The following is a 26,281-nucleotide window of genomic DNA, read 5'->3' as shown; positions in this document are numbered from 1 at the left end:
CGGGCACAGGCTCTGCCTGAGGGAAAGTCGGGCACAAGCTCCGGGTTGAGGGAACGCCGGGCACGGGCTCCACGCTGAGGGAACGCCGGGCACAAGCTTCCCCTCCCGCCGTTCCCGCGCCCGCCGTTGGGGGCGCTGCGGGGCGCCCGGGCCGGGAGCGCTTCCCGGCCGCTGCTGCGCTTCCGGGGCGCAGAGGCGGAAGCGCGGCGGGGCCGGTGCCGCTGGAAGCGCGGCGGGGCCGGTGCCGCAGCGGCCTCGGGCCGATCCCCGATGGTGTCTGGCGGCTGCCGGCCCCAGGCTCAGGATGGCGGCGGCGGGGGCGGCCGGCCAAGAGAAGCAGCTGGCTCCGACTCTCCTCAGTTTCTTCATCTACAACCCCAAGCTGGGGCCCAAAGAGGGAGAGGTACCGGGGGAATTGTCGCGCCCAGGGATGCGGGGAAGGCGCGGCGATCCCTCCGTGCCCGAGGCCGGGCCGCAGCGTGTGCGGGCTCGGCGCTGAGCGGCTCCGCACAAAGGCGGCCGCAGCTGCGGCTCTCCCGGCCCGCATCCCTGCCTGGCACCGGGGTACCCGCGGCCGGGGATGGCTGCCGCCCCGCCGGGGTCTGTCACCGCTTCCGACCGAAAAGAAACAGTAACCGGAGGTGGTGTCAGCAGCCGGGCGTGTATAGCAGAGGGAGAGCTGGACAGTCAGCAACTGTTTTACCGATGTTTTAACTTTGTCTAAAAATAAGTTTCTCGACGTAGATACAGTATGGTAGAAGGATTACTGTTTAGCTTAGTTACAGTCAAGTTACCGCTAGTGTTCATTCGCCGTTGTGTCCTTTAGTAAGGAAAATCAAGAAGCTCTATCACTAGCTTTAGGTAACAGCGTGTTGTGTGGCTCATGCTGGGTTTTAGTAGTTTTTGAGCAGAGCAGTGTACTTACGCGGTGAGGAGTGTCAGGATGAGGAGGCTGAGCGTGCCTGGCTCGCTCCTGGGTGACTCCAGGCCGGGGGACGCTGTTGTTTGTTCCGCTGTTCGGAGGGACCCGCGGCCAGCTGGGCACTGGGCCGGCACCAACCCCGCCGAGCTCAGCAAGGCCCCGAGTGTGGGGTGGAATAATCTGGCTCACCGTGGTGGGTCGGGGGCACTGGGGAGCAGAACAGGACCAGGGAGTCTGTGAACAACAGGTCCTGCGTGAATCAGCAGCGAGCGCTTGTGGCTGGGAGGGAGGGTGGCTCAGCAGGTCCAGCCAAGCCAATGCTTCCCCTCTGTCCAGCACATGTGAGGTGCTGTGTTCCTCCAGGGATTCCCAGAGTAGGAAAAGTACTGGCGAACTGAAATAGCCTAGTGGAGAAGCCCTGAGTCACTCAGGGGGATGCAGTCTGTGGTGTACCATAACTGCGTTTGTGCAGCCTCTCCAGGCTGAGACACAACGTGGAAAGGGACAGAGAGCAGTCTCACCTGCCTGAAGGATGGTGGTACATGATGGAGTCAGGTTCTTGAAGTGAAAGAAGGATGGATGAAGGGAAATTCTGATGAGACAGAAAAAATATTCTTCTAACATCAGAGCAGGGCTGGAAAGTTGTGGGATTCCCATCTCTGGAGGTATTGAACACATGACTGGACAAGGCCTGGAGCAATCTGAGCTGCCTTTGAAGCTTGCCATGCTTTGAAGCTTGCCTTGCTTTGAACAGGCTGAGAAGTGACTGGGGCCTGTGATTTCAATAGCCTTCAATTTACAAAGTACTTTGACATATCATGGGATGATTGACTGCTTAAGCGTGCTTAATATGCCTTTTATCCATTATTACAGAGGCCCATCTTGGTACAAAATAAAATTCTGCCTATGTTATTAAGGGATTAAAAACCAAGCAAACCATGAACTCAATATTCTTTGATTTTGTTGAAATTAATTTGCTTGGATTCTTTTTTTTTTTTAATTTTAGGAAGAAAAGAAGATTCTCTTCTATCACCCAAATGAAGTAGAAAAGAATGAAAAAATTAGAAATGTGGGGCTATGTGAAGCTATAGTGCAGTTCACGAGGTAGGAAGCCTGATTGTATGGGTGATGGTTTTGGCACAAGCCTGTATTTTAAATATCTCAGTTATGTTTCTTCATGTTGTGAGTGTGTATAAATATCTATATTTACATATATGTTTTCTTTCCAGGACCTTTAGCCCAACAAAACCTGCAAAATCTCTACATACACAGAAAAACAGACAGTTTTTCCATGAACCTGAAGAAAACTTCTGGATGGTCATGGTACTTATGCACGTGATATGCATATTCCTAAAACACCATCCTGCAATGTTCTCAATGCATTCTGCATTGTCTAATACCAGCCTGTTCCACTTCCTAGGTTGTACGGAATCCCATAATAGAAAAACACAAAGATGGAAAGCCAGTCTATGAATATCAGGAAGAAGAATTGCTGGTAATAATGAACTTCCCTTTTTTTTTTTTTTAATGAGTTATGTTGTGTTTTTAAGAGTACTTCCAGAAATATCTTGGTTTAATTCTTCTTGAATTGCTGTCAAATTGATTTTCCTATACCTATCTCCATAAATGGAAAAAGAGCAAAGTACCTTACTGAGAAGTTTAAAGAAGAGCACAAGATAGAGAATTATCCAGAGAACAGTTCAAGATCATTCAATAAACACTGGTGAAATATACAGCTGTGAGAATTTTAGCAAGGAGTGGGTAAATATTTCTTAGGATCTGCTTATTTAATTAAGTTCTTAAATCTATGCACTTTTATTAGGTGCCAGTATACATGTTACTACTTTAAGACTGCTAGTAATATTTACTAAAAATTTGAAAAAAGAGAAAATCTCATAACTGATGGGATTTCTTGTCCAAACTGCAGAATCATTAGGTCTGTTCAGTTGTATACTGGAAGGGCATTTGGCAGGGTGGGATAATAATTAAAAAGCTGGTTGGTTATCCTGCCCCTGTCCATTACAGTGTGCATTACTTTTGTTCTTCTCTGTGTCCTAAGAAAAGGATTGGAGTCATAGGGACTCTATTTTGCCAGATAAATATAGTCTTTTTTTGGTCTGGGTTAAGATCTCAGCCCCATAAAACCTGCTGTAGTGTCCCACATTCTTGAGCCTTTGATTTGGATGGTGAGAGAGCAGTCAGAAATAGGTTCATTTTCACTGACCACTGGCCTCAGGGAAGGGCACTCTTTGTAACTGGAATCCTTGGCATGAGTTCTTATGGTGCTTTTGGTTCTAAATGTGAGGGGGGAAGGGACTCCCTTTATTGAAATCATACTTTGTAAGTACAGAGACATTTCTAGATGCTGACTGAAAATGCCATTTAACTTTTCAGAGATTGATTTCTCCAGTTTGTCTATTTGCTGGCTCTTTGTAACAGCCAAAATACTTGTAATTCTGCCTCTGCTCCTACTGATATGCTGCTCTCTTTCCTGCAGGACAAGGTTTATAGTTCAGTCCTCCAGCAGTGCTACAGCATGTACAAGGTAGGCTTGACACTGGAGGCTCAAGGTCTTTTACGAAACAAGAGCATGAGATACTTCAATGACACATAAATTCTTGCCTGTGGTCTGGACTCTGCAAATCTAAATGTTTTTTCAATAAAGAAGGGATACATTTGGATTGATGTGGAGTACGTTGAGGAATGGGAGCTGTGTTGTAATCTATATTCATAGCCAAGTTACAAAAAATTGCTGTAACTGATTACCCAACTAACTGATATTTTCCTCTTAAACTGTTAGCTTTTCAATGGCACATTCCTGAAAGCCATGGAAGATGGGGGTGTGAAAGTGCTGAAGGAGAGACTAGAGAAATTCTTCCATCGGGTAAGACCTTCTTTTTCAGGCACATACAATGTGATTCTGCACTGGAAATAAAATGCAAAACAAAGAAAAAGTGGCAGCAATGTGACTGTAAAACGCAGTCAGTGGAAAAGTCAACACAAAGTATGTGGTTACTCATTTTGTCAAATACTTCCTGCTTTTTCTGACAGAGTAGGTTCTTTAAGTGGAGTTGAACCACAAGTGTGGTTATGGCTTGATGGAACAACTGACTGTTGGATCTTTTTTCTGATGGAATTGTGTTCTTTCTTTCAAAGTTCCACTTTAATGTTTGAATTGGTTACTGTGATCACAGTTTGTACAGAGCTATTTGAGTGAGAGTTGAAGATTCATTGGGGTTAGAAGGAATTTGGGAGGGATCATCCAGTTCAGCCTCCTACTCAAAGCAGGGTAACACTGAATTTAAACTCTCCTGCCCTGGTTGAGACTTGAAAACATCCAGGGTTGGAGATTGCATGACCTGCATGCATGGGATTAAAGTCCTGTAATACTGTGAAATAATGAATAGATTAATTTAACTTCTCTCCCCTACTCCAGCCCCCATGTAGAATTAGTAGCCCATCCTGAGAAGACCTCAGAAAATACTGCATACATTATAGTCTTCAGAGTGTCATTTCATAGCTGATGTTTTAGTGAAAGGATGAAAAGCAAAACCTATTTTTCTATTTTTCACATAAAGTAACTGACTCAGTAGTATTATCTGGCAGGATTTTGAGTTCTTAGATGAGAAGTTTCATCATACTTGAAAAGTGCCTGCGTGCCCCCATTTTTCTTATTTGCAAGCAAGGAAACAGGACTGCTGTCAGCAGTTTGTGCTTAGGTGCTTTTGAGATCTCTGATAATGATGGAGTGTAGACATTGCTTAATGGTGTTTAAAATTTTGTTCTTTTAACAGATTTTTAGAATGGCACAGTAGTGTGACAGTGCAAACAAAAGTACAGGCTTTGCTTGTGGATTTGGGGAGGGTCTTGTTTGTTTTTTGTAGGACTTGTGGGGGACTCCAGAATAAACACCATTGGTACAAGAAGTATCATGATAAGCTGGTGTGTTCTACTGTCCAGACTAAATTAAAGTAGACCTTTGTAAAAAATAAAGTAATAAATTCTTATTGCTAAAACAGAGGGACTTAAAAGCTGTGACAGAGATCTGTCACCCTGTTGGTCTGTATTACTTGAGAGCATTTGGTAATGTGAAGTGACTGTAGAGGGAGCCATTGGATAAAGCATCTTCCACAGACCACCAGGAAGGACTTTTTTTTCTTTGATTTTTAGTCCAGATTGTTAAGGCTTAGATAAGGCTTATACTCAGATTTGTCATTTAAATCTATAGCTTGGCAGTTTTCTGAATTCTAAAAGCCAACTGTCATTGTTCTCTCAGTACTTGCAGACACTGCACTTACAGTCTTGTGATCTGCTGGATGTGTTTTGTGGAATCAGCTTCTTTCCACTGGATAAAATGACTTACTTGAAAATTCAGTCATTTATTAATAGGATGGAAGAAAGCCTGAACATAGTCAAGTACACTGCATTTCTCTACAATGACCAGCTTATCTGGTAGGTACTTCAGTAATTTTTTTGTATACCTTCAATTTCTAATGCTATGAGTAAGTGTCATAATAGAGAAGCTTTTAAATTAGTGACAGAATTGGATGAAAATGAGAAAACATGAGTCAGGCTGCCATTCAGTAAGAAAAGCCTTGGTCTGAGCTAGTGAAAAGAAAATGTGTGATCTAAACTGCAGCAGAAACATAATTTGTTTCTTTTTCCCCTCGGTGTTCTAGGAGTGGACTGGAGCAAGATGACATGAGAATTTTGTACAAATATCTCACAACATCTCTGTTTCCAAGGCACATGGAGCCTGAGGTAAGTTGGGCTGGGGGTTTTGAAGGGGAAGGTGGTTGGTTGTGTTTGGTTATCTAGGCTAAAGTACCAAAGAGAAATCTCTCTTCTCTCTGCCTCTGAGCTGCTTTTCCCTGTATGTTCTTTTTCCCCTCAGTTAGCGGGAAGAGATTCTCCAATACGTGCTGAAATGCCAGGAAATCTCCAACACTATGGAAGGTAGGTCTTGTTTTACTGTCACCATCTACTGCTTCTTTCCCCCAGGGCAAAACATTTGGGAGGAGTGTGTGTATTTTGAGTTTGTATGTTATTCCACACACTGCTTATTCCAGAGGGTCACACAAAAGTTGTTGCAATTTAAAATTTGACCCTTGGAAAAAAGAGAAAATACTTCATTAACATTACTGCATATACATTTGTCTTTACAATTGTTCTTAATGTACAGTATGACAAATTTGGGAAATGTTCCAGTCATTTCAGTCAAGCACTCCAGAGACACAGATGTAGATTTAATGTAGGATTTATCTATTTGTTCTTCCTCTGTCAGTGAGGAATCCTCTACTTAAGCAAGCAGGCAACATTATTTTGCACAATTGTGGGTTTGGACATCCTTAATCACAAGAACTCCTAATTGCAAGTTTGGAGAATATCTGTTAAATTCAAGAAACTGAAATGCAAGGATCCATCTGACCTGTTGAATTATTTTCTAGGTTTCTTACTGGACCTTTAAATCTTAATGATCCAGAGACAAAATGCCGTTTCCCCAAAATATTTGTTAACACTGACGACACTTACGAAGAGCTTCACTTAATTGTTTATAAGGTATCACAGTTTCCTCTGCAATTGCTCCACAGCATTAGGAATCTCTATGCAATGAAGGTGACAGTGATGTGAAGTTGTTAGGAATTGTATAGAAAGGTGCATAATAAGGCCAGGTTAAAGCAAAGAGACAGAAAATTGGCATTTCTAGTAACAAGGTTTAAAGCCTGAATTCTCTTTTTCCCTCTCCTGTACCCTGTTGAAAAGAAATAATTATTTTATTAAAACAAAATACCAGCCTTCTGTTGCTTTAAGTGATTTCATGCCTGGCTTTACATGGGATTAATCAATAGAACAAAAAATATTTTGTTCTTACATTAAATGGTAGTTTCTTGCAGATATCTTTATATAAAGTGCATTTTTATGAAGTTTTATCTTTCCCCTAAAACTTAAACTGTTAACTGGGCTGAATTTTAAAATCATAGCCAACCTGTGTGGTGCAGGACTGCAAAAAGGTTGTCCTGTTGAAGTGTTACCTCTAAAAAATATTTTAAAATCTCTTCTCATGTGTGTGTGACCTTACTGAAGTATTGTCATTTATTTGAGTTAGTTAAAGTAATCTGTTGTAAATGGTTTTTTGTTTTTGTTTTGTTCCAGGCCATGAGTGCAGCTGTCTGCTTTATGATTGATGGTAAGTACCTATTAGCATCAACTATTTGCCAAGACTTTTATATGTAAAATACTTTAACATGCAGCTTGTTTTACTCTTGAAAAATACTCACATTAATTTGTTATTTGAGTCTCTTTTTCATGAGTGCTTTTATCTTTGTTCCACTGGCACAAGTAACTCATTTTACACAATAAAATGTCTAAATACTGCTTCAGTTAGCCACATTCTAAATCACCCCTGAGATTTTAATTATGGGAAAAATTTGTCCTTGGACTCTTGCTATGTTTAAAGAAAACAACTACAGAAACTTTACCTTCAGCTGCGGGAAGAGAATCTCACATCTCCCTTTTCTCTGCCTGACAGCCTCAATTCCACCCACACTGGAGTTTTGCAGAAAACTGGACAGCATTGTTGGGCCTCAGCTCACTGTGTTGGCATCAGACATATGTGAACAATACAACATCAACAAGAGAATATCAGGGTTTGTACCACACTTCTTTTCCTGCTGCTTCCCCTCATTAGTTGGTGAAAAATTAGGTTAAATGAACTACTTAAATAATGGTAGCATGAGCCCAAATTTTGAAAGTGTTAATAGTGGACTTAAAACAATGCTTGTCTACTTTTCTGCACCTTAAGTGTCTATAAAGTGCATGTTATTGCATATTTGGGTCTCCCTGAAGTAACAATAGATGTTACTAATTTAGGAACAGATGTTTATTGTCTGGCTGAAATGAGGAAATTGTTTGGTTACAGTGGAAGCTTTACAGTTGAGGACTTTTCCAGAATTACTGCTTCTTGAAATGTTGCCATGTACAGTAGGTGAGGAAAAAAGGTCTTTTCTTTTTCTATTTTATAGGACGAAGGTAATTACTTGAGGGGCAAAAAACAGTCAAAAGAAAAAGGATGCTAATGCTTTGGAAAATACACTTCACTTAGAACTACAGTTTACTTGCAATAAAATTGCACTTATTTTTTGATAGATTTATTAGTTGAAGAAGCAAGAACAGTATCCCATATGGTAACATAAAAGGAATTCGACCAAAGATAGGTGTGTGAGTGAACTCAGTCAGTGGTACCATCCCAAATCAGCAAAATCACACAAGATAGAATAGGATGTGCTTGAAATTGTGCCAATCTACTAAATCATTAAACTTGGGGTTTTTAAATGTCATCTGGGACTGGCTTTGGCAGCTTTAACTCTTTAAAAGTTTAATGTCATGGTGTCCTGAAAACATGATACAGTTCCTTGACACTAATGCATGTGGGTGACAGAGAGCAGGGGTATCTGGTTGTTTGCTAAGGTGAGTGGTGTCATCACAGTATCTCCTGGTTCTAAATAATGCATTGCCTCAAGTACCAATTGCTGCAGCCAGTTTTTGGTCAGTCTGAATTTGTTGTGACTTCTACAAAAAATTAAAGCTCTAGGTTTTTGTATTAACTTCACAAAAGAGGAAATGGAGGAAGGCTGCCAAGGCAGGAGTTTGAAAATAGTCTCTTGCTTGGCCCACAAATGATGGGGAAGAAATCTAATTGCCTGGATCAAGGAAGAGTTTGTTCTCTTGGTTGTAACAAATAACAAAGACATGAATAGAAGATGACTTATTGCTCAAATTAAAGACCCAGGATCCATTCAAATAAGCTTGGACTGACGTAGGGGAGAGCAGCAGGAACAAAATGGGGCCAGAAAAAAAACAGCTCATTAGAAAAATGCAAATTAATTACTATTGTGAAGTGGGACAAGGCCTTGAGACTCCCCTGTGTGTGTTTATTGGCAGCCTGAGTGGCAGAAGAGGAAACTCTGGTTGGTTCTGCAGGCTAGCTTGTGTTTTGTTTTTTTTAAAGTGTGTTAAAATGAATTTCAATCCCACAAGTCTCTTCAATGTGAAGATAAATCCAGACTAAGTTAGCCTTGCACTGGCTCACTACCCAGCCTCTGGGAAACCTGTGTTTATAAAGCATGTTGGTATCACAGATCACTTTTTTCTTTTTAAATCTTCCTAGGGCTGAGAAGGAACCTCAGTTTAAGTTTATCTATTTCAATCACATGAACCTGGCAGAGAAAAGTACCATTCACATGAGGAAAACACCCAGCGTATCACTTGCATCTGTTCACCCTGACCTCATGAAGATTCTCGGTGACATCAACAGTGACTTCTCCAGGTAATGCTGAACTGTTAAATAGTCTGTAACTCCTACTGTCAAGCAGACTTTTTTTTTTTTTTTTTGCAAAGGAGAGGTGCTTTCCAGTCTTTTTGTTGATGGCTGGCTGTTCATGTTTGGTGATTTGTGTTGTTCTAGAGGTAGTGCATCTTAGAAAAAAACTCCTAGTGTCCTTTTAAGCAAAAAATTAAAAGAGGGCCAGGGCTTCTGTCAAAGAAAATATCTTATCTATTGGAGGCTTCAGAGTAGTCATAGCAAATGGGATGGGAAGCACAAGATTCTGGGGAAAGCAGTGTAAAGGACAGGGACACCTGCTTCTGCCTGTGTCATACCTGCCCAACACAGCTGGTGGCTTCTAGGGGGGAGACAATGGATGAAATGCAAACCTTGCAGTTACTGCAGTCCTGCTGATAGAGAAGCTAAGTGGCTTCTTGGCAGTGGGTATCATGCTACAAGGTGGGAGAGATCCCCTGTCATGACAAAAGTTAAGAAAGAACATGACAATGCTGAATGATTGGGATGCCCCCAGCTCTAATTAGCAACAAGCTGTTTTCCCACTCTGCTTAAGGACAAGGTTTCCATTTTTCTATAAATGAAAAAAGTGTGTTTCATCATATTATGGAAGTACTGGATTAGTGACAGCTTTATAGAATAGATCCAGTTGTTGAGCATAGTTTAGGTCTAGGTTTAAGAGTTCTGTGAAAGCTTAGTATCACCAACCCATCTCCAGCTTTCAGTATTTGGTCACTGTGCAGCAAGTCCTCATTCTGTGAAGTGTGTCCTTACCAGAATGGAGGAGAGATATTTTCTTCAGAGCACAGAAGTGTTTGGCTAATGAAAAAATTCCTGACTGACACCCTTGGGCATGTCCTAAGCAGCCATTTATGAAGCCTTTGACCTGGACTGAATGATGGCCAAGTTAGGACTGCACAACAACAATTTCTGATATTGAGCTGTTCTAATGATTACAGATAAAGTTGTTAAAGATGAACCTACTGCCACCTGCTTTACTTTTTAAACCTTCTTTCAGAGTTGATGAAGACGAGGAAATTATTGTGAAGGCAATGAGTGATTACTGGGTAGTTGGGAAAAAGTCTGACCAGCGAGAACTATATGTTATTTTGAATCAAAAAAATGTAAATCTGATTGAGGTTAATGGTAAGCATTGTTTCTTATTACCTTTAAATACAGTTACTCCTAAAATATGTCCCTAGAGAAGTAATAAAACCCATCTCATGAGAAATCTAGAGAGGGACTGATCTTTGATAGATCAGGTGAGTTTACCTAAGGTTTTAGTCTGCCTACTACTAGTTGTGAAAGGACAGCATAAATATTCAGCAGGCATTTTTAATTATTAATCAGTCATTCTTCCTCCTTCAAATAATAGAAGAGAGCACTGTGAGCTTAGTTTAGGGGTAATTTTAAAAGTGTATTACTAATGAGAGATCAATATATTTGCATCTGAGTTTTTATTTGTAAGTGATCCAGGGATAGTTACTTACACATTGTGGCTGTTCTGTCAGTCCCTCATCCAGTGCTGTCTTGAAAATTATTTACTATGACTAAGAGAATTAACATTAAGATGCAATAAACTTTTATATTGCTATTTCTCTAAAAATCTGTTTGATTCTTGCAGCAATTCTAGAGCTCTCCATTTTAACAGGAGGCAATGTACTCACACAATGGGAAAGAATTAATACTTTGCCAGGACCAAAGCCTAGCAACCTACATTTTAACAAGAGGAATGAGTTGTGTAACTTGGCAATCTTTCTGTAGCTCTCTTTCAGCATCAAAGCTACCATACAGACACAGTAAATGAATGTTTCTGTGCCTGATCAACTTAGGAAGTGCAGTCTACCAAATAACACAAAGAGAAAGTTTTGCAAACTTGATTTACTGTAACAGAATATCCTAATTCCTCCTTTCTCTGAAAAAGGGATTTTAATATACTTCCCTTAAGTACATGTTACACCAAGCCTGCTGCTGTTGAGGTGTTTGATGAGAGGCCCATCATTTACATTCAGCCACTTACACACAACTCACCTTTCAGACAGTGGGAGACATCAGACTTGACTTTCTTCTACTGAAGACAGAGTAATATTGAGTGTATTTCTACATTAGAAACTCTTAGGGCTTTTTCTGTTTGAATTTAATTATATTCTCTATGACAATCCCTGGGGTTTTTCTTGTATTTTCTCTGTAAAATACAATACTGATGTAGCTTTTTTTTTTTTTTTTTTTTTAAAAAAACAGAAGAAGTGAAGAAACTTTGTGCAACACAGTTTAATAATATTTTCTTCTTGGATTGATCTGCAAAGGGCTGATTTATTGAAGATGTCAATGTCAGGCACTTGTTCAACATAAGAAGTTATTAGTCATATTATTGACTGGAATAATGACAATAGTAAAGCAATACTTGCTTTGTAAGAATCAAAATTTCTACTAAAATCTGTAAACTCTGACCATAAAATTTTTAAATTTTAAAAATGTTTATGTGCAAACTAATTAAAAGCCAGTCTGAATTCATCTGTACCATTCCATTCTGATATGTTATGTGAATATTTTGCTGAAAAATAAAACTAATAATTGTTACACTTTAGGAGCATCTGTGTTCATTTGTACTATGTAAATTCCTGTTAGTTTACCCAAAACCCAGTAAAAGACTGTTCCCTCTGAAACCAACAATGCTTGTGCATACAGTTGAACCATTCTTACAGCTTCCTACAGGTGTGAGTCTTCTGGGGTTGGTTTGGTTTGGGTCTTTTTTTCTTTATTTAAAAAGTACTTGCTTGAAGCTTCAGCAGTTGCCAGCAGAGGATTTTTTTTTTTTTTCTGTTTTTTTGTCAGCAGATGCCTTGCTACCTGTGGGTGCTGCCTTCTCAGGTTTTGTGCTGACTTCTGGGTCTCTTTTCTTTGGTGAGGGTTCTCTTTTGGAGACCTCTTCAGCTAGAGACCTCTCCAAGAGAGTGCTCTCTCACAACATTTTTTTCTGCAGCTGCTTCTTGCTTTTTTGCCTCCTCTTCTGCTTCTTTTTCGGCAATAAGTCTGCATGAACAAAATTTGAATTTAAGGTACTGTAAGAGGAGGGAGACTGATTTCTAAGCATCTCCAGCTCTAGCCATAGTAGGAGCAATATGAACTGCTGCAGCACAGAGAGGCAGAAAGTCTCTAATTACCCCCCTCAAGTCCAACTGCCTTAATTGCCTTAACTGTCTTAACTGCCTTTACACAGAGCAGGACCCAAGTGCCAGGAAATACCAGAGCTAAAAGTTTGCAACCTGAAAGTAGCCTGTATTTGTTACTCCAGCCAGTAACAGAAAGCACGAGTTACACTCTGTATGTTAGTAATGAAACCTGTGTGAGTTTGTTTTCCAGGTACAATATGCCATACTTTCTTAAGCACACTTCTCATTTTCATTAATTTTGTTAGCAGAAGATAACAGTACCACCAGACAAGACTCAGCACTCACCTTTTCAACTCCTCAGCCTGGATGACTCTCAGCCCAGCTAATTCAGCATCCTGCTTTTTAATTTCTTGTCTTTTATCCCTCAGCACTATTTCATGCTCAAAAGCAGGGAAGAGCTTAGTTGTGAAAAAGATTTCCACTTGACGTATCCAGAGACTAAATAGCTCCTTTTCTTCCTCTTCTTCTGCTTCACCTGCAACATGTAAATTAAACAGATTTAATTAGCAGGGCACTTCTATTTCAAATGTGTTTTGGACTACAGTATTTCAGCTCTGATAGTCTGCAAAGGAAAGTTTGGCTTCTGCATGGTACAGAAGAAGAAAAGCGTGAGACACTTCAAACTGAAAGGGGATGGCCCTTTTGTGAGGCTTCAGTGACTTGGCCCTGGGAATGGCACAAAAAGACAATGAACTCCTCCCTTTAATTGTGCTAAGTCTCCTGCAGTAACCTGATGACAGTTCAGTATCTGTGACTCCTGGGCACGGGGAAGGAAGGGAGGAACAAACGTTACCACCTAAAGGACACGGGTGTGTGCCAGTGTCCCTTGCCATGTCAGGAAACAGGCCGGGCCCAGCTGATGGAACAAGCAGTTTTTCAGACGTAACTTTTCAGCCATCAAATTTCAGCTGATTAAAAGAGATGATGACTGCACAAACACCCTTATCAACCTCTCTCCTTGGATTTGAGTTCTGTAGCAGCAGAAAACATCTAAAAAACACAAAAACCAACCCAGACAAGATCTGCTAATCAGCTGGAAGATGAAAAAAAAACTATGATCCTCAACGTACCAAATTGCTCCTACTGACATATCTTTTGCCTAAATGTTGGTCTGTCCTAATATAAGGCATCTTGTCCCAGCTAGAGGTGGCACACCACTAATAATAATTATTATTTTAAGTAGAAGAAGCAGGACATGGCAGAAACACATTTTATTTGTCCAAGACACTCCATGCACAGGTTTGTAGCTTGAGCTTCTCATAGAGTAAATAAAATTACAGCAAATAAAATGTAGCATTTTAAAACCGAGGGATCTATGTAAGTTGGTACTTAAATGTCTCATTTAATCACAAAGTTTTATTTTCTTTTAAAAAATACATTAAGTTTCTTTAAAATCTTCCTCCAGAATTAATGCTCATTTACTGCCCTCTTGTGACAAGATTAAATCTACCTATAAAATTAAAAATTCACAATTCAAGAGCTACAAGATATGTGTGTGTGTGTTAACTCCTAAAACAGTGGGACTGTTTTACCTATCAATTCATTTTCTGGACAGGAATCTTGTTCTTCTTTCACATCCTTGCTGGGCAATGGCACATCATCTTTGCTTTCTTCAGGAGTTATGGAAAATGACAGAAGAGTTTCTCATATTGCAAAGAAAGAAAATTAAAATTACTCAGCCTTTAATCGTTTGCATGAAATTCCAAGTTTCATCTTCAGCACAAATATAGATTGTCATCAGACCTGAGAGCCAGACTGATGGTTCTAATACTTCTGAAATGATGAAAAGTTTGCTTCTAATGAAGGCACAATGCAGAGTTCAAGCTCCTGTTTGCATGCCCACATGAGTGAGACAGAACAGGAAGAATTAAGGTTTAAAAAGCCTTTAAGGTTATTTTTAAGGGAAAAGTGATAGATTCTAATTAAAAAAGCACAGAAAATTCAGAGATTCCAACTTGCCCAGCTATCTGTGTACAGCAGGTATGGAAAGCTGAACTTTGTCATAATTGCCAAACCCAATGGAGCTGGCCTCTGTAACTGCAACACATCACCTGTTTCCATGATTGGCTCCTGTTTAATTGTTTTGAAAGTTGCAAAAAAGTGACTCTCCTCTAGCCACTTTATAGTTTCATAGCCACTTTTTACAGTACTCACCCAGCAGAGAAGGCTGACGAGCAGGCTCTGTGTCTTCACCAAGTCTTGGAGGCTGGCAAGAAGTTTTAAATTCAGTCACTGAATGTCTGGGCTTGTGTTCAAATCAAAAAGTGAAATCCCAAGTCCCTTTGAATCATCCAAATTCCCATCTTCAAAGCATTCTGCCAGCCAAATGCATCCTGCAATCATGCCTAGCTCAAAATATTTAAATTGCAGGAGTGTTTCACCTTTTCAAATATTACCAGGTAACACATTACCTTCAATACCAGCCAGCCAGTAGGATTATCCTACTTCAGAGCTACAGCACTACAGAAAATGAAAGCTCCCATTCTCTGACCTTTTCCTCTGTTCTTACATGTTGCTCTACATATTGTTCATCTGTCATTCATCTGCTCCTGAGTATTACAGCTCAGCTGCCTCAGAAATGTCATCATTTATGTCTGTACCAAATACACTTCTGCTGTAGGTGCACTAATGAAATGTGACACAAGAAAACTTTTACCCTCAGTACATTTAAATTAAGATGTTTTTTTCTTTTTTTCTTCTTTTTTTTAATACTTTAACTAGACCACTTCACTGTGCAACTGTGTCACTGTTTGCAGTGATGCAAGGGAATGGGTGCATAGGGTGGGAACAGCTGGCCAAAGAATGGGAAGTGGGGGTGTACAGTGGCACTGCTGGCTCACAGAGGCTGTGAAATTACATTTGTGAATACTTTTCATGTTAATAAAAATACTTTCATCTTGTGCATAATTCCAAATAATAACAATTCTAATTCATGCCTTCAACTACCCTGTATACATTAATTGCATCAGTGTCACAGGCAGCATCTCACAATCTACAAAATCCTTATTCGGAAGTTTAGCAAAAAGAAAAAGAGGACAGCTCAACTGCTGGCAAACAGCAAGGCTCGCTACACACAACAGCTGCAATGCCATTTTTACAGGACAATTTTAGACATTCAGCTTAATGCAGAAGAGACATATCCTTCCCCAGCCAGCCAGTTTGTCAGTTCCCCTTCAGAAGTACTCTGTGTGTTTTTACAGTTATCTAGGAAGATGTGCAAATATGCTAAAACTGTCTATGCTGATGTTACAATTTAAGGTATCAACAAACAAAAAGCAAAAGGACTCAATCAAATATTCGTTTATGCAAAAAGAGGAAACTGATTTCCATGGTAAGGAAACAGAACATTTTCAGAGCCTGACTTTGCTCTCTAAGTGGACACATAATAACATTGGAAAGGTCTGCATCATCTTTACCTGGAGTGCAGAATGTTCTGTGACAGACATAGCTGAGGTTTCCTCAGAGACCTTGACTTCAGAGCTACTTGTTTTCTGATTATCTTTAGCTTCTTGCTTCAGGATCATATCCTCAGTAACATACACCAATGCACATTCAAGAAGAGCTTCAAAAAATTCCAGAAAAACCATCTAGAGTAAAACACATGTAGTGGTAAATTAGTTCATTTTTACAAAATCTCTTCATTAACATGCCTATGTATCTGAGCAAGCAAAGAACTCAGAAGTGGTAGTGAAGTTCCCCTGGCCTCATTGATCCAGGCAAACATCCCTTCTTCTGAAGAAAAACTGAAAGCAGCCAAAGCTCAAAAAATTCAGGAGAGGATATGATGTGTTACATTTTATACAAGTTATATTGAGCTAAAACACTGCACTGATTTTTGTTGTATCTGGAGCTATGAGAAATTTCTCTAACAAGTAACTCACAACTACAGCTTTTACCTCAAATATCATATTTTAATTGCATGGGATGCTGCTAGGAACCCCAATATTTGGTTTATAACGGATTCCTTAGTAAGACTTTCACTGTGTGTTCAGTTTATCATATCCTGTTAAAAACAAATTCAGTCATGTTATTTACAAGAGACTGTTGCTAAGTAAGAGTTAATTCTTTAAGGGTGAAAATCCTCTATACTAGGTCAGTTCTCAGGTAGCACAAGAGTCTTCTACAGTCACTACTTGACCTCAGTGAGGTGGCAGCACCTCATGGGTCACTAACCAGGTTTCTTGGATCACCAGATTTTCAGGATCAGTGGGTTCACATCTTAATTACTGATCCACCTGAACAGCCTCAGCAGCTGGAAGTGCAGCGATTAATCGCTCTGTGATCACTGCATATCCATACTGTCAGGCAGCTCCCAGGGATAGAACTATCACTAGCAGCACTCCACTGGAAATGGGATTTCCCTGCATGGATTATAGCACTCCTAAGAACCTTTCTGAATGGTCAAGTATGCTGAGACTGTGTTAAGATGAGGTAATTAAGAAAAACACAGAAGTACATGAGCTAAACTAAAAGATGCAATTAAAACAATGGAAGACAAAAATAAAGGCTCAAGTCTGCACCCTTTTTTTTTTCAATAAATTAATTCCTTTTCCTCCTGGCCCAGCAGGTAGAACAGCATTTGCAGCAGTTTTTAAAAGCAATTTTAACGTTCCTGTGGCAATGGACTATGTTTGTTTCTATACACACCTCCAGATCCAGGTTGACACCATGGATTCCAGGTAGAGAGGCACCAATTTTGACAAATATTCCCAGAACTCTTGAAGCAGTTAATTGTTCATTGAGAAGTTTCAAATCCTGGGTAAGAATAAATGTTACATGTTAATTGCATTTAAGGCATTCCCCACATGGACCTAATCTACCTCCCTTTCAAGCCTTTGCCAAAAATTTTAGTGCTTTCAAATGATACTTCCACATATGTAATTAACAGTACAGTGAAATTCTAGTCCTACTGAAGCCAATGGGAATTTTCCTGAGACAGCAAAAGCAGTGTTACAAAAGAACTTGTGAAAGCTCATAAACAAAAATATGAAAAATTACTTTTTTTTTTCTTTTACATGATTTTTTCACCATGGAAAAACTACTCAGATTTATAAAGTGAAGCACCCAAACCCCAGGCATATCAGTGAGAATTGTCCTCTATGTTCATAGTAATCTTGATCTGCCCCCCAATTACTGAATTTTAGTAAAGAATCTTATGCTCTTCTTGTAGTAAACACATTATTGAAATGGTTTACAGGGTTGTTGCACTAGCTGTGAGTCTTTGAGTTCTAACAATAGGACATGTTCATAAATACACTTTATAGATAGGGCAGAGGGAGACACAGTGGGGACCAATAAAAATATTTATATTCCCTTAAACACACTTGTCTAGGATTTGGTAAAAGTAAAAAAATGGAATTCAAATCCTGAAAAAGTGCATAAATAAGAGTAGATAACAATAGAAGAAGTGTTCCTTTACTGTTCCTTGGACAGTTTACACAAATAACCTAATTCCCACCTTTTCAACTGTGCAGAAGCCACAGCAACTATTTTAAACGGCCCATACAAACTGAACAAAGAAAGCACATCTAATCACACAAAACAAAATTAGATTATTACATCCAACATCCAGAGGAACTGCCTCAGCGTCATTGTGGGTTCAAATGGAGGTTTGGGACATGGTCTACAAAAATCTCTGTATACTTCCCAGCATTTTTCAATGTAGCTCTGGGCAAAAGATGCGAATTCTTCACCAGAATATAAAATACCTTTCAAAATAAATTGGGAAAAAATAAAAGTTACAATAAAACTGCAATGCATGTGATGCTAACTGATGAATTCCACACAGAAGAAATAGCATTGCTTACCTTGGACACAACAGGCAGAGGGCAGAACATTCCTGGACATCATTTCTGAGAAACACCTCTCCAGATGAGGAACTTCATCTCTACAGTTGAAACAAAAATACTCTTGTCTGGGAAGATTCAATCTGATTACACTGAAATAAATTTCACTAAAAGATGAAACTTACTTGAGCTCTTCATGATAGATATGAAATGCCAGGTGAACAAGGTTGGATACAAATGTTCTGAACAGGACTACATCCACTGGACAGTGTATATTCTTAAATGGTTTATCACCTAAAAAATTTTTAAAAAACAGAATTTCTACTACTCTCGTGTACATTAAAATGGTTACAGACATATTGATTTGTCAGCCTTTCTTATCCTCTGCACCTATCACAGTGTAACAACACTCCTGCAAGACTCAGACCAGACAACACAGCACTTCCAAACAAAGGTCAAGTGAGAATTGTCCACCTGCAGCTGGATCTTGAACAATTCTCTTTCTAGAAATGTATCCACTCACCATATATAGAAATAAAAGGGGATTCAAAGTAGGAGTTAAACCCTTCACATATTAAGGACACTGCAGGTCTGCAGGGGATTGATTGATTGATTGATTGATTGATTGATTAACTGACTCCATGGAAGAAAAAACAAATACTACATACAAACCAAAGTTAAGAACATTGAAACCCCCCCCCAAAAAGCTTGTTTTTCCTATATTTCTCTCAAAATTCTCTCTCTTAAATAGTGATGGCAAGACCAGGGGTGAATACATATTTTGAACAGATGGCTCGTCAGTGAAATTTTTTATGTTGTATTTTAATTTCATATTTTCTCACCTAAGGACCAGAAGTGCCCAGAGAAGTGTTAATTGATCCACTGAGAACTCACAGGCACAGAGGTACTGACTCAGGACCACTTCACTCCCAGAGCTGAGCTGCCAGGAGAACTTACTATTAAAATTCCTCCATTCTAGACCCTGCTCACTAGGAATACAAACCTCCCAACAGCCGATCCATTTCAGCGAGAGTTTTGGAGAAATGAAACTCGCAGTCCTTCAGAAACCTCCAAAACTGCAGCCTAAGCAGGATGTAAGTGCCATCAATAGAAGAACTGCAGCCTAAGTTACTGTAGAAGTAGTAGGTTTCTCTCAGTTTTGAAATATGCCTCAACACAGCCAATTCTACCTAAATAGAGCAGGATATATTCTCAACATCATCTCAAAGCAAGAAGAGATCAGTTTGTATTGATTCTGTAACTGGGCAGGTAATTATTTGACCTTGCAACTTAGAAGAGCATATCCCTGGCTAAGTATTCACAAAAGCATTACTCAAAAGTAGCTTTAATACATGGCTTTTGGTGACTGATAAAAATAAATCATCCTCTGTCAGCGGAGAAACCTCAGAGCAGTTAAAGCTGGTTGCTCAATGCCCTTCCAGATATTTTAACCTATTTTTAATTGGCCTTTTTATTTATTCTTTTTGCTTTTCTGTTTTCATGGCCTTCAGATTTTCGAATAATTGTTTAATGGAGTTACTTTACCACAAATAAATCAGAAATAAAATAGTATGAAACACAATACAGGGGAAAACTGAAAGTATCAAAACAGCAGACTCTTACTTGTTTTACTTCTTCTGCTCTGTCTTCCCTCGGCAAAAAGTCGAGCAGTGCAGATAAATCAAGATCAGTATCTGATCCCAGAACAGAAATCTCTCCCAAGTCATTAATGGTTAGGGTCCCTTCTACCAAGCAAATAAAATAAGTTAGAACAAACTAAAACAAAGCTTAATATATACACACACAGAAAAACAAAATGTGTATTATTCCTTCTTATATTACTGACTTGGAACAACAGATTGCTTCACAATAAGAAGTAGAGATTTCACAACCAACAGCAGAACAACTGAAGAGCAATTTTTTCAAAACAACCCTTAACAAAAGGAAATGGAGACATTAAAAAAGCTGCGAAACTTTCAGGTAACAGCTCCATCCATTACAAGATGTGTGGATGTGTCACTCCACTCCAAGCATCACTCACAGGAAACACAGCATGGAAGCAAAAACCAAGACTCCCATTTTTATCTAAGTTCTTTGAAGAAATACGTCTGGTCCTTGAGTATGTACAAACAGTTTCATATTATAGTAAAATGGAACAACAAAATGTGAACTGAGTAAAATTTGTTTTGTTAAGCTGCTCACTTAATTTGTTGCCAGAACACTTTTTGTCTTTCGCAGCAAACTCTTGATAAGGAGCAGGACGTTTCTCTGGATGATCATTCACAAACTCTCCTTCTAAAGCTTGACCATTCTTGAGGACAAAGATGCCCTACAGACAAGTAAATTATAATATAAATACAAAACAAAGATAAAAAACCCAAAACCACTAATTCTCTCAGTCAAATTTCCTTTTCAGAATATTGGCTAAAATGCAATACATGAAATAAAATACAGCAAAATAATTTTTCCTACCCTCTTTTATAATTCATTTTGTCACCTACTAAATAGGTACATTGTTGGGATAAAGGAACAACTACATATGTGTTTGGTTTTGAAAAGTATTTTCTCCCCATATAGAAAGACTTCTTTGCACTCCTTAGAGTGCACTCAGAGTTTTTTCCACTCAGAGTTTTTTCAAAAGTCTGTTTTATTAGAGGTTTTAAGAACCTTTTATTAGAGGTTTTAAGAACCTCTCTGTGCAAGAGCAGCTTGAAATCTATTAGCTCACAGTGAAAGTGTGAAATTCTGACCAACCACTTCAAAACTCAAGATGCACCTACTGCACTGAAAATCTCCACAGTGAAATGTCTGTCTTTGTATGCCCCAAACGTATCTAACCACAGAGTCAGCCTGTGTCCTTGGAAGGGCTCCTACTGCTTTCAGTGGACTCTCTGCCCTTTGTGTGGAGATTCCACACACACTGCAAACTGAATGTAGTTTGCTGTACAGAAATCTAGAGATCCACTATACAGAGCAGAATAGCTTGCTCTGCTGTGGTCTGTAGTTCTGACAATACTCACCTTGCCATGCCTCTTATTATGCACCCATTCTCCACTGTAAATTGATCCATCAGCATAAATAAACAGCCCATGTCCATGGCGCTCCCCTTTCACAAATTCACCCTTGTATTCATTCCATAGAGAATACTGAGACATTTCTGTTCTCGTCAAAATCCATGTGTGGATGCCAAAACCATGCTGGGGGAAAAAAAAAAAAGTGTTTAAAAAATAGGTCCAGACTTTGGCAACTCTCTGAAATAAAACCCCAGGCTGATGGCTGCAGCACTTCAAAGCAGGGACAGAACTACATCTACAAAGGTGCATGAGCAAAGCACCCAGAGGATGCATCAACACATTCTTGAGCAAGCTCTACCACAGGACTCCTAAAGATAGCCACCCTTCCTCCCAGAATCCCTCTCCTGTAGTGCTGAATAGCCAGATGAGGAACACCATGCCACAGAGCCAGGATGGTCCACAAGCTGGACACCTTGACAAGGTTAAGTAGAGTGAAAAGACAGAGCAAGTAAACTCACCTTCTTTTTGAAACAGAATAATAAATGGAAGGAACTGAAAATACCACAGAATTGTCTTCCATTACAAAACTTTTCCAAGAGGGAACAGTGTGGTCTAGGTGTTTTACAGGCAACACAGAAATAAACTGCCACATAAAGCTACTGCTGAAGTCATAGCTCAAGCTAAGTCGAACACTTCTTTAACTTCTTTTTTTAATTGAAAAAATGCTTATATTTTCCACTAGGGAATGAAATTTTGATTTTTAGGGACTAAATAAAAATCCTTTAACAATTTGAATATTGCTAACATAAAAATCAATTTACAATAAAGAACATGTTTCTGTTATCTCAACTGGTAAAAATCGTACAAAGCTCCTTTGATATTGCACAAAACTCCCTACTTAGTTTTCCTACAGCAGTGGATAGATGTTGAACTAAAGAAGGGTTTCTGAGGAAGAAATTAATACCTGTATGCCACACTCCCACTGCCCTACATACTCTTGATTATCTGTCAGCCATTTCATTTTTCCATATCCATGTCGTAGATTTTTCTTCCACTGACCTCGATAGGTATTTCCAGATCTGTAGCTGAAAAAAAAAAAAATAGAATTCATACTATATTTTATGCTAATTCTATGCTATTCTTATGAAAGATTTATGCAAAACCTCATTGCTAATAAATTCATAATTTATTAAGGTTAAATATAAGCATTAAATTGAAAATTGACTCACTACAACATGGACACGGAGGTTTTATTGTAGCGACTGTTTACCTCCTATTTTTAATTTAGAAATCACTAAAAACATTAACCAGCTCTTTTTCCCAAAAAGTATTTGCCATAACTATTAACAACATTTGTTTATATATAATTCTATAGATAAGTTATTTATTCATAAAGCAGTTTCATCTGCTCAAATCAATCGAGTGTGTTTGTCTGAATTGTGGTTTACCAAAGCTGATTTGGGATTTTGTCTTTAGCTATTCTTTTGTGTCAATGGTCAATAGAAACATTGCACATAAAAATAAACTTCTAAACGTCTGTTTTGTTATCATAAAGCACTTTGTACACTTTTTATTCCACTGCAGAAGGTACACATTACTATGAAATGACAGCATTTGTATCCACTTTAAACAATACAAGTAACACAATACACAAAAATAAAAAATGTTGAGGGTAAGAACCAATGTTATCATATTTACCATCTCAATCCCCATCCTTCTCTGACATTATTTACCCAATCACCAGAATACCAGGAGGTCTGTTCCTGATCATAAGAAATGAAACCCTGAAACAGAAAGCACAGTCAGTTTAAATACCTAAATATTCATCTACATGAATGAAACACCACATACAAATGATATGATGCTTCTAATCACATTCTAATACTTAGGGTCACTTTGATTCACTGTACTGAAAGCAACGGAAGGGATACAATTAAATAAATAAGCAACAACTTTTGAATATTTGTAAGACCTTAGAAAACACCAAATGTTCAACAGAAAAATCCTATCACATTACACCAAAGTCTACCATGTCTTTCAAACCCCTTGGAAATATTTTAAGAGAGTTAACCTTGGCATCTTAATTACAGTACTCACTCTAAGGTAGATCAGTTTTCTGACCCATTCAGACTTTTACTTTCAACAGTGGGTCTACAGTATCAGCTGTATTCACAACCTCAGAAAAACCCCTAGGAAAAACAAATCTCTACATGGCATAAGACCATGCAACAGAACAAAACACTTTTGTAAAACCTTTGTACAGTAACACTTGCTGCTCCTGAAGATACCACCTGAGCCCATGCTCTCATTTAGTTCTTACCAACCTTTCCATGTCTTTTGCCATTGCACCAATAACCAGTGTAAGAAACTGGATGAGTGCCGCTCCTGAAAACTCCATATCCGTGCCTCAGACCATTGTGGATTGATCCTTCATAAACACTGCCATCATTCCATGTATAGCGGCCCTTGTGCATCGGCACGTTCTTAGTAAATGTTCCCTGAAAGATTCAATCGCAACATTAAAATCTAAGACTCTGTTTCCCAACCTTCTGGGACAAGTCAGGCTTGTAATTGAAATCACTGCCACAGCTCTGCAGCTGCCACTTGTATTGTACCAATTACTGCCACTTACCTGCTTTCCCTCAATTTGCACATCTAACTGGGTGAAACTGTGTTCAGTTGTAACTTAAATTGTACTTTACCTCATATTTTACTCCATCAGCCCATGTGTAAGTCCCTTCTCCATGCATACGCCCTTCAGAAAACTGACCCTTCAAAAGGAAGAGAATAGCATCATTTGCAGATTTATTCTCACCCAGGCTGAAGCCTACAGTGACTGTAAGATTTTAAAAGAATGACAAGTTAATTCCCTCCAACTAGTAGTTTCAAATAGTTTTAATGCCAGAAACTAACAAGCTTTCAACGCTTCTCAGAGCTCTTGAGAGAAAACTTAGTCTGCTACTTTTTAAAAAATTTATACACTCACCTTGTAAGTATTTCCTGACTCAAAACATATAAATCCTTCGCCCTCATAGACTCCATCCACTTGTTCACCTTCATAGCTACAAAGAAAATAAAGATGAAGATTTCAAGCCACTGCCAATAAATCTAAATCACATAAATGACCATATATTCACATAAAAAATCACATAAATGATCATAAACAATCTTTGATTCACCATGGTGATACACACGTCAGCTGTTGCATCTTGCACAGTATAATGAACAACAGGAAAATCTCCAATTCTTTGAACCTTCCTTGTAATATTCCACATAATTCTTGAGTTGCCTCAGACCCATATTTCCTTCAATTAAGAAAAAGCCCTACATTGGTAGTATTTTCTACCTTACAGTCAGGCATGCTGGAATATGAAACATTACATATGAACATCACATGGAAATACAAAAGGATTTGTTAACATTGCAATTCACCTGCTTCCTCAGTTTAGGATATTCTGAAGAGATATGAGTAGCCTTAAGCATTAAAAGGCAGCAACAACTAAAGATTACATGATGTAATTTCTTCACTAGCTGTCTGTAAACTTTAACAAAACTTCACTGAAGGTGAGCAAGCTAAAAGAATGAGGATTTTGGCATGCAGAGAGCACCAACAGCACTCTAGGATGCAAGAAGGCAGAAATCCACTTGTACATCTCTTAAGGTGCCACTGCTACTAGGTCTGAATAACCTGATTCTCTAAATCTCTGTTGGTATGACACTGACTACAGCACAGATATTTCAGTGAGAGTTCTTGACTTCACTGCTGTGTTTGTAACAAGTGTACCTTTTTATAATCACTTGAGCAAGAAGAGACTCCTCATGGATTGGGGGAAAAGGCTGGACTGGTGGTTCCTCTATACTTGGCTCTTTATCTGGTTCCTCTGGAATTGCCTGAGTTTCTTCAGTCACTGGCTCATTCTGCAACTCTAGCAGTGCTGATGAGCTACTCTCAACTGTAGCACCTGGAGATTCTTCTGACTTCTCACCAGCTGCCTTCTTACCATCTTTCTTGGCATCTTTCTTCTTGGCATCTTTCTTCTTGCCTTTTATCATAGCTGCTGAATTGTCTCAATGTGTACTTGCTTTCTGAAAAATGAAAATTTATTTCTGTCTTATGTACATATTTTTACACTATAAACTAGCTAAAAAACCCAAAACACGGGACAACTGCCAAAAAAACCCCAAACCCAAACCAACAATATTTCTGTGATTATTACACATGCATGTATTAAAGTAATCTCTGTAACAGCAATTCCTCAAGCCAGTGGTGTCAGCTTGTGGCAGGCAGGCAACAAGGTTAACAGGGAGCAATGTCTGTGAATTACCTCCAAGTCTTCCATCAAAACCACTGTGATGGAAGTGTTGGCAATAGATTTATTTTTGCCACTCAGAAATCTCCATCTTTACCCAATTTTTAACTGTCTATTAGATTTAATTACGTGGAAAAGTTGAAAGCCATTTCTCAAAGATATGCAATCAGCAAATTCTGGGAAGTTACACCTGCACTACTACTATTGACTTAACTTGCTTTCCAAGTTATGAGTTGCAGACTGAACCACAGCACAGCACAACCACCAAATCTTGTTTTGCCAGCTGAGAGCTACCAGAAGGTTCAGGACTGCCTGCACAGATGCAATCCTCACAGCCGAGTATGACCGCTCAGTAGTGCAAGAACCCAAACCGCGAGTACCGCAGCGGCGAGGGCTGGCAAGGAGAGCCTCAATCAACTGTCCCGGCACTCGAGCGGGGGAAGGCCGGAGCTGAACTCTTCCCGAGGAACGGCGGGGTTGGGCCGGTGCTGAACTCTTCCCGAGGAACGGCGGGGTTGGGCCGGAGCCGAGCCCCGGCTGAGGGGCGCAGGGGCCCAGCCCTAACCGAGCCCTCACCGAGGGGCGGTGGGGCCGGGATGGGGTCGCGCCCGAACCGAGCCCTCACCGAGGGGCGGTGGGGCCGGGATGGGGTCGCGCCCGAACCGAGCCCTCACCAAGGGGCAGCAGGGCCGCGTCGAGCCCCTGTCCCCGCGCAGGCGCAGTGCGGCGGCGCTGCCG

At 39.6% G+C, this 26,281-nt stretch overlaps 2 protein-coding genes across 9 annotated transcripts; one reads left to right on the top strand and one right to left on the bottom strand.

The window, feature by feature from the left end:
- Positions 1-214: 214 nt before the first annotated feature.
- CCZ1 (CCZ1 homolog, vacuolar protein trafficking and biogenesis associated) lies at positions 215-11,847 on the top strand. Its single transcript, XM_033074058.1, has 15 exons — positions 215-403; positions 1,929-2,026; positions 2,152-2,245; positions 2,343-2,417; positions 3,420-3,467; positions 3,723-3,806; positions 5,199-5,374; positions 5,602-5,683; positions 5,817-5,878; positions 6,370-6,481; positions 7,076-7,109; positions 7,452-7,569; positions 9,090-9,248; positions 10,279-10,406; positions 11,502-11,847. Exons 1-15 carry the CDS (start codon positions 305-307, stop codon positions 11,555-11,557), a joined length of 1,425 nt encoding a protein of 474 aa, XP_032929949.1. The 5' UTR covers positions 215-304; the 3' UTR covers positions 11,558-11,847.
- LOC117003788 (radial spoke head 10 homolog B2-like) lies at positions 11,496-26,254 on the bottom strand. 8 transcript variants are annotated; one of them, XM_033074054.2, is made up of 20 exons: positions 26,169-26,254; positions 25,018-25,319; positions 24,220-24,295; positions 23,936-24,004; positions 23,558-23,731; positions 22,932-23,017; positions 22,198-22,318; positions 21,240-21,416; positions 20,422-20,548; positions 19,843-19,964; positions 19,223-19,409; positions 18,405-18,513; positions 18,241-18,320; positions 17,993-18,141; positions 17,081-17,188; positions 15,850-16,020; positions 14,588-14,639; positions 13,966-14,076; positions 12,719-12,908; positions 11,496-12,293 (listed from the first exon to the last, which is right to left on the bottom strand). In XM_033074054.2, exons 2-20 carry the CDS (start codon positions 25,284-25,286, stop codon positions 12,191-12,193), a joined length of 2,481 nt encoding a protein of 826 aa, XP_032929945.1. In that variant the 5' UTR covers positions 25,287-25,319; positions 26,169-26,254; the 3' UTR covers positions 11,496-12,190. The 8 variants fall into 8 exon arrangements, with proteins under 8 accessions (XP_032929945.1, XP_032929942.1, XP_032929946.1 ...); XM_033074051.2 differs by lacking the exon at positions 26,169-26,254 and adding an exon at positions 25,924-26,145; XM_033074055.2 differs by lacking the exon at positions 26,169-26,254 and adding an exon at positions 25,838-25,854.
- Between the last annotated feature and the right edge of the window lie 27 nt (positions 26,255-26,281).

Source organism: Catharus ustulatus, chromosome 16 (genome assembly GCF_009819885.2).
Source record: "Catharus ustulatus isolate bCatUst1 chromosome 16, bCatUst1.pri.v2, whole genome shotgun sequence".
In the NCBI taxonomy this organism is placed as follows: Eukaryota; Metazoa; Chordata; class Aves; order Passeriformes; family Turdidae; genus Catharus; species Catharus ustulatus.
Note: the sequence above shows the minus strand (reverse complement) of the source record. Positions and strands in the feature narration are given on the sequence as shown.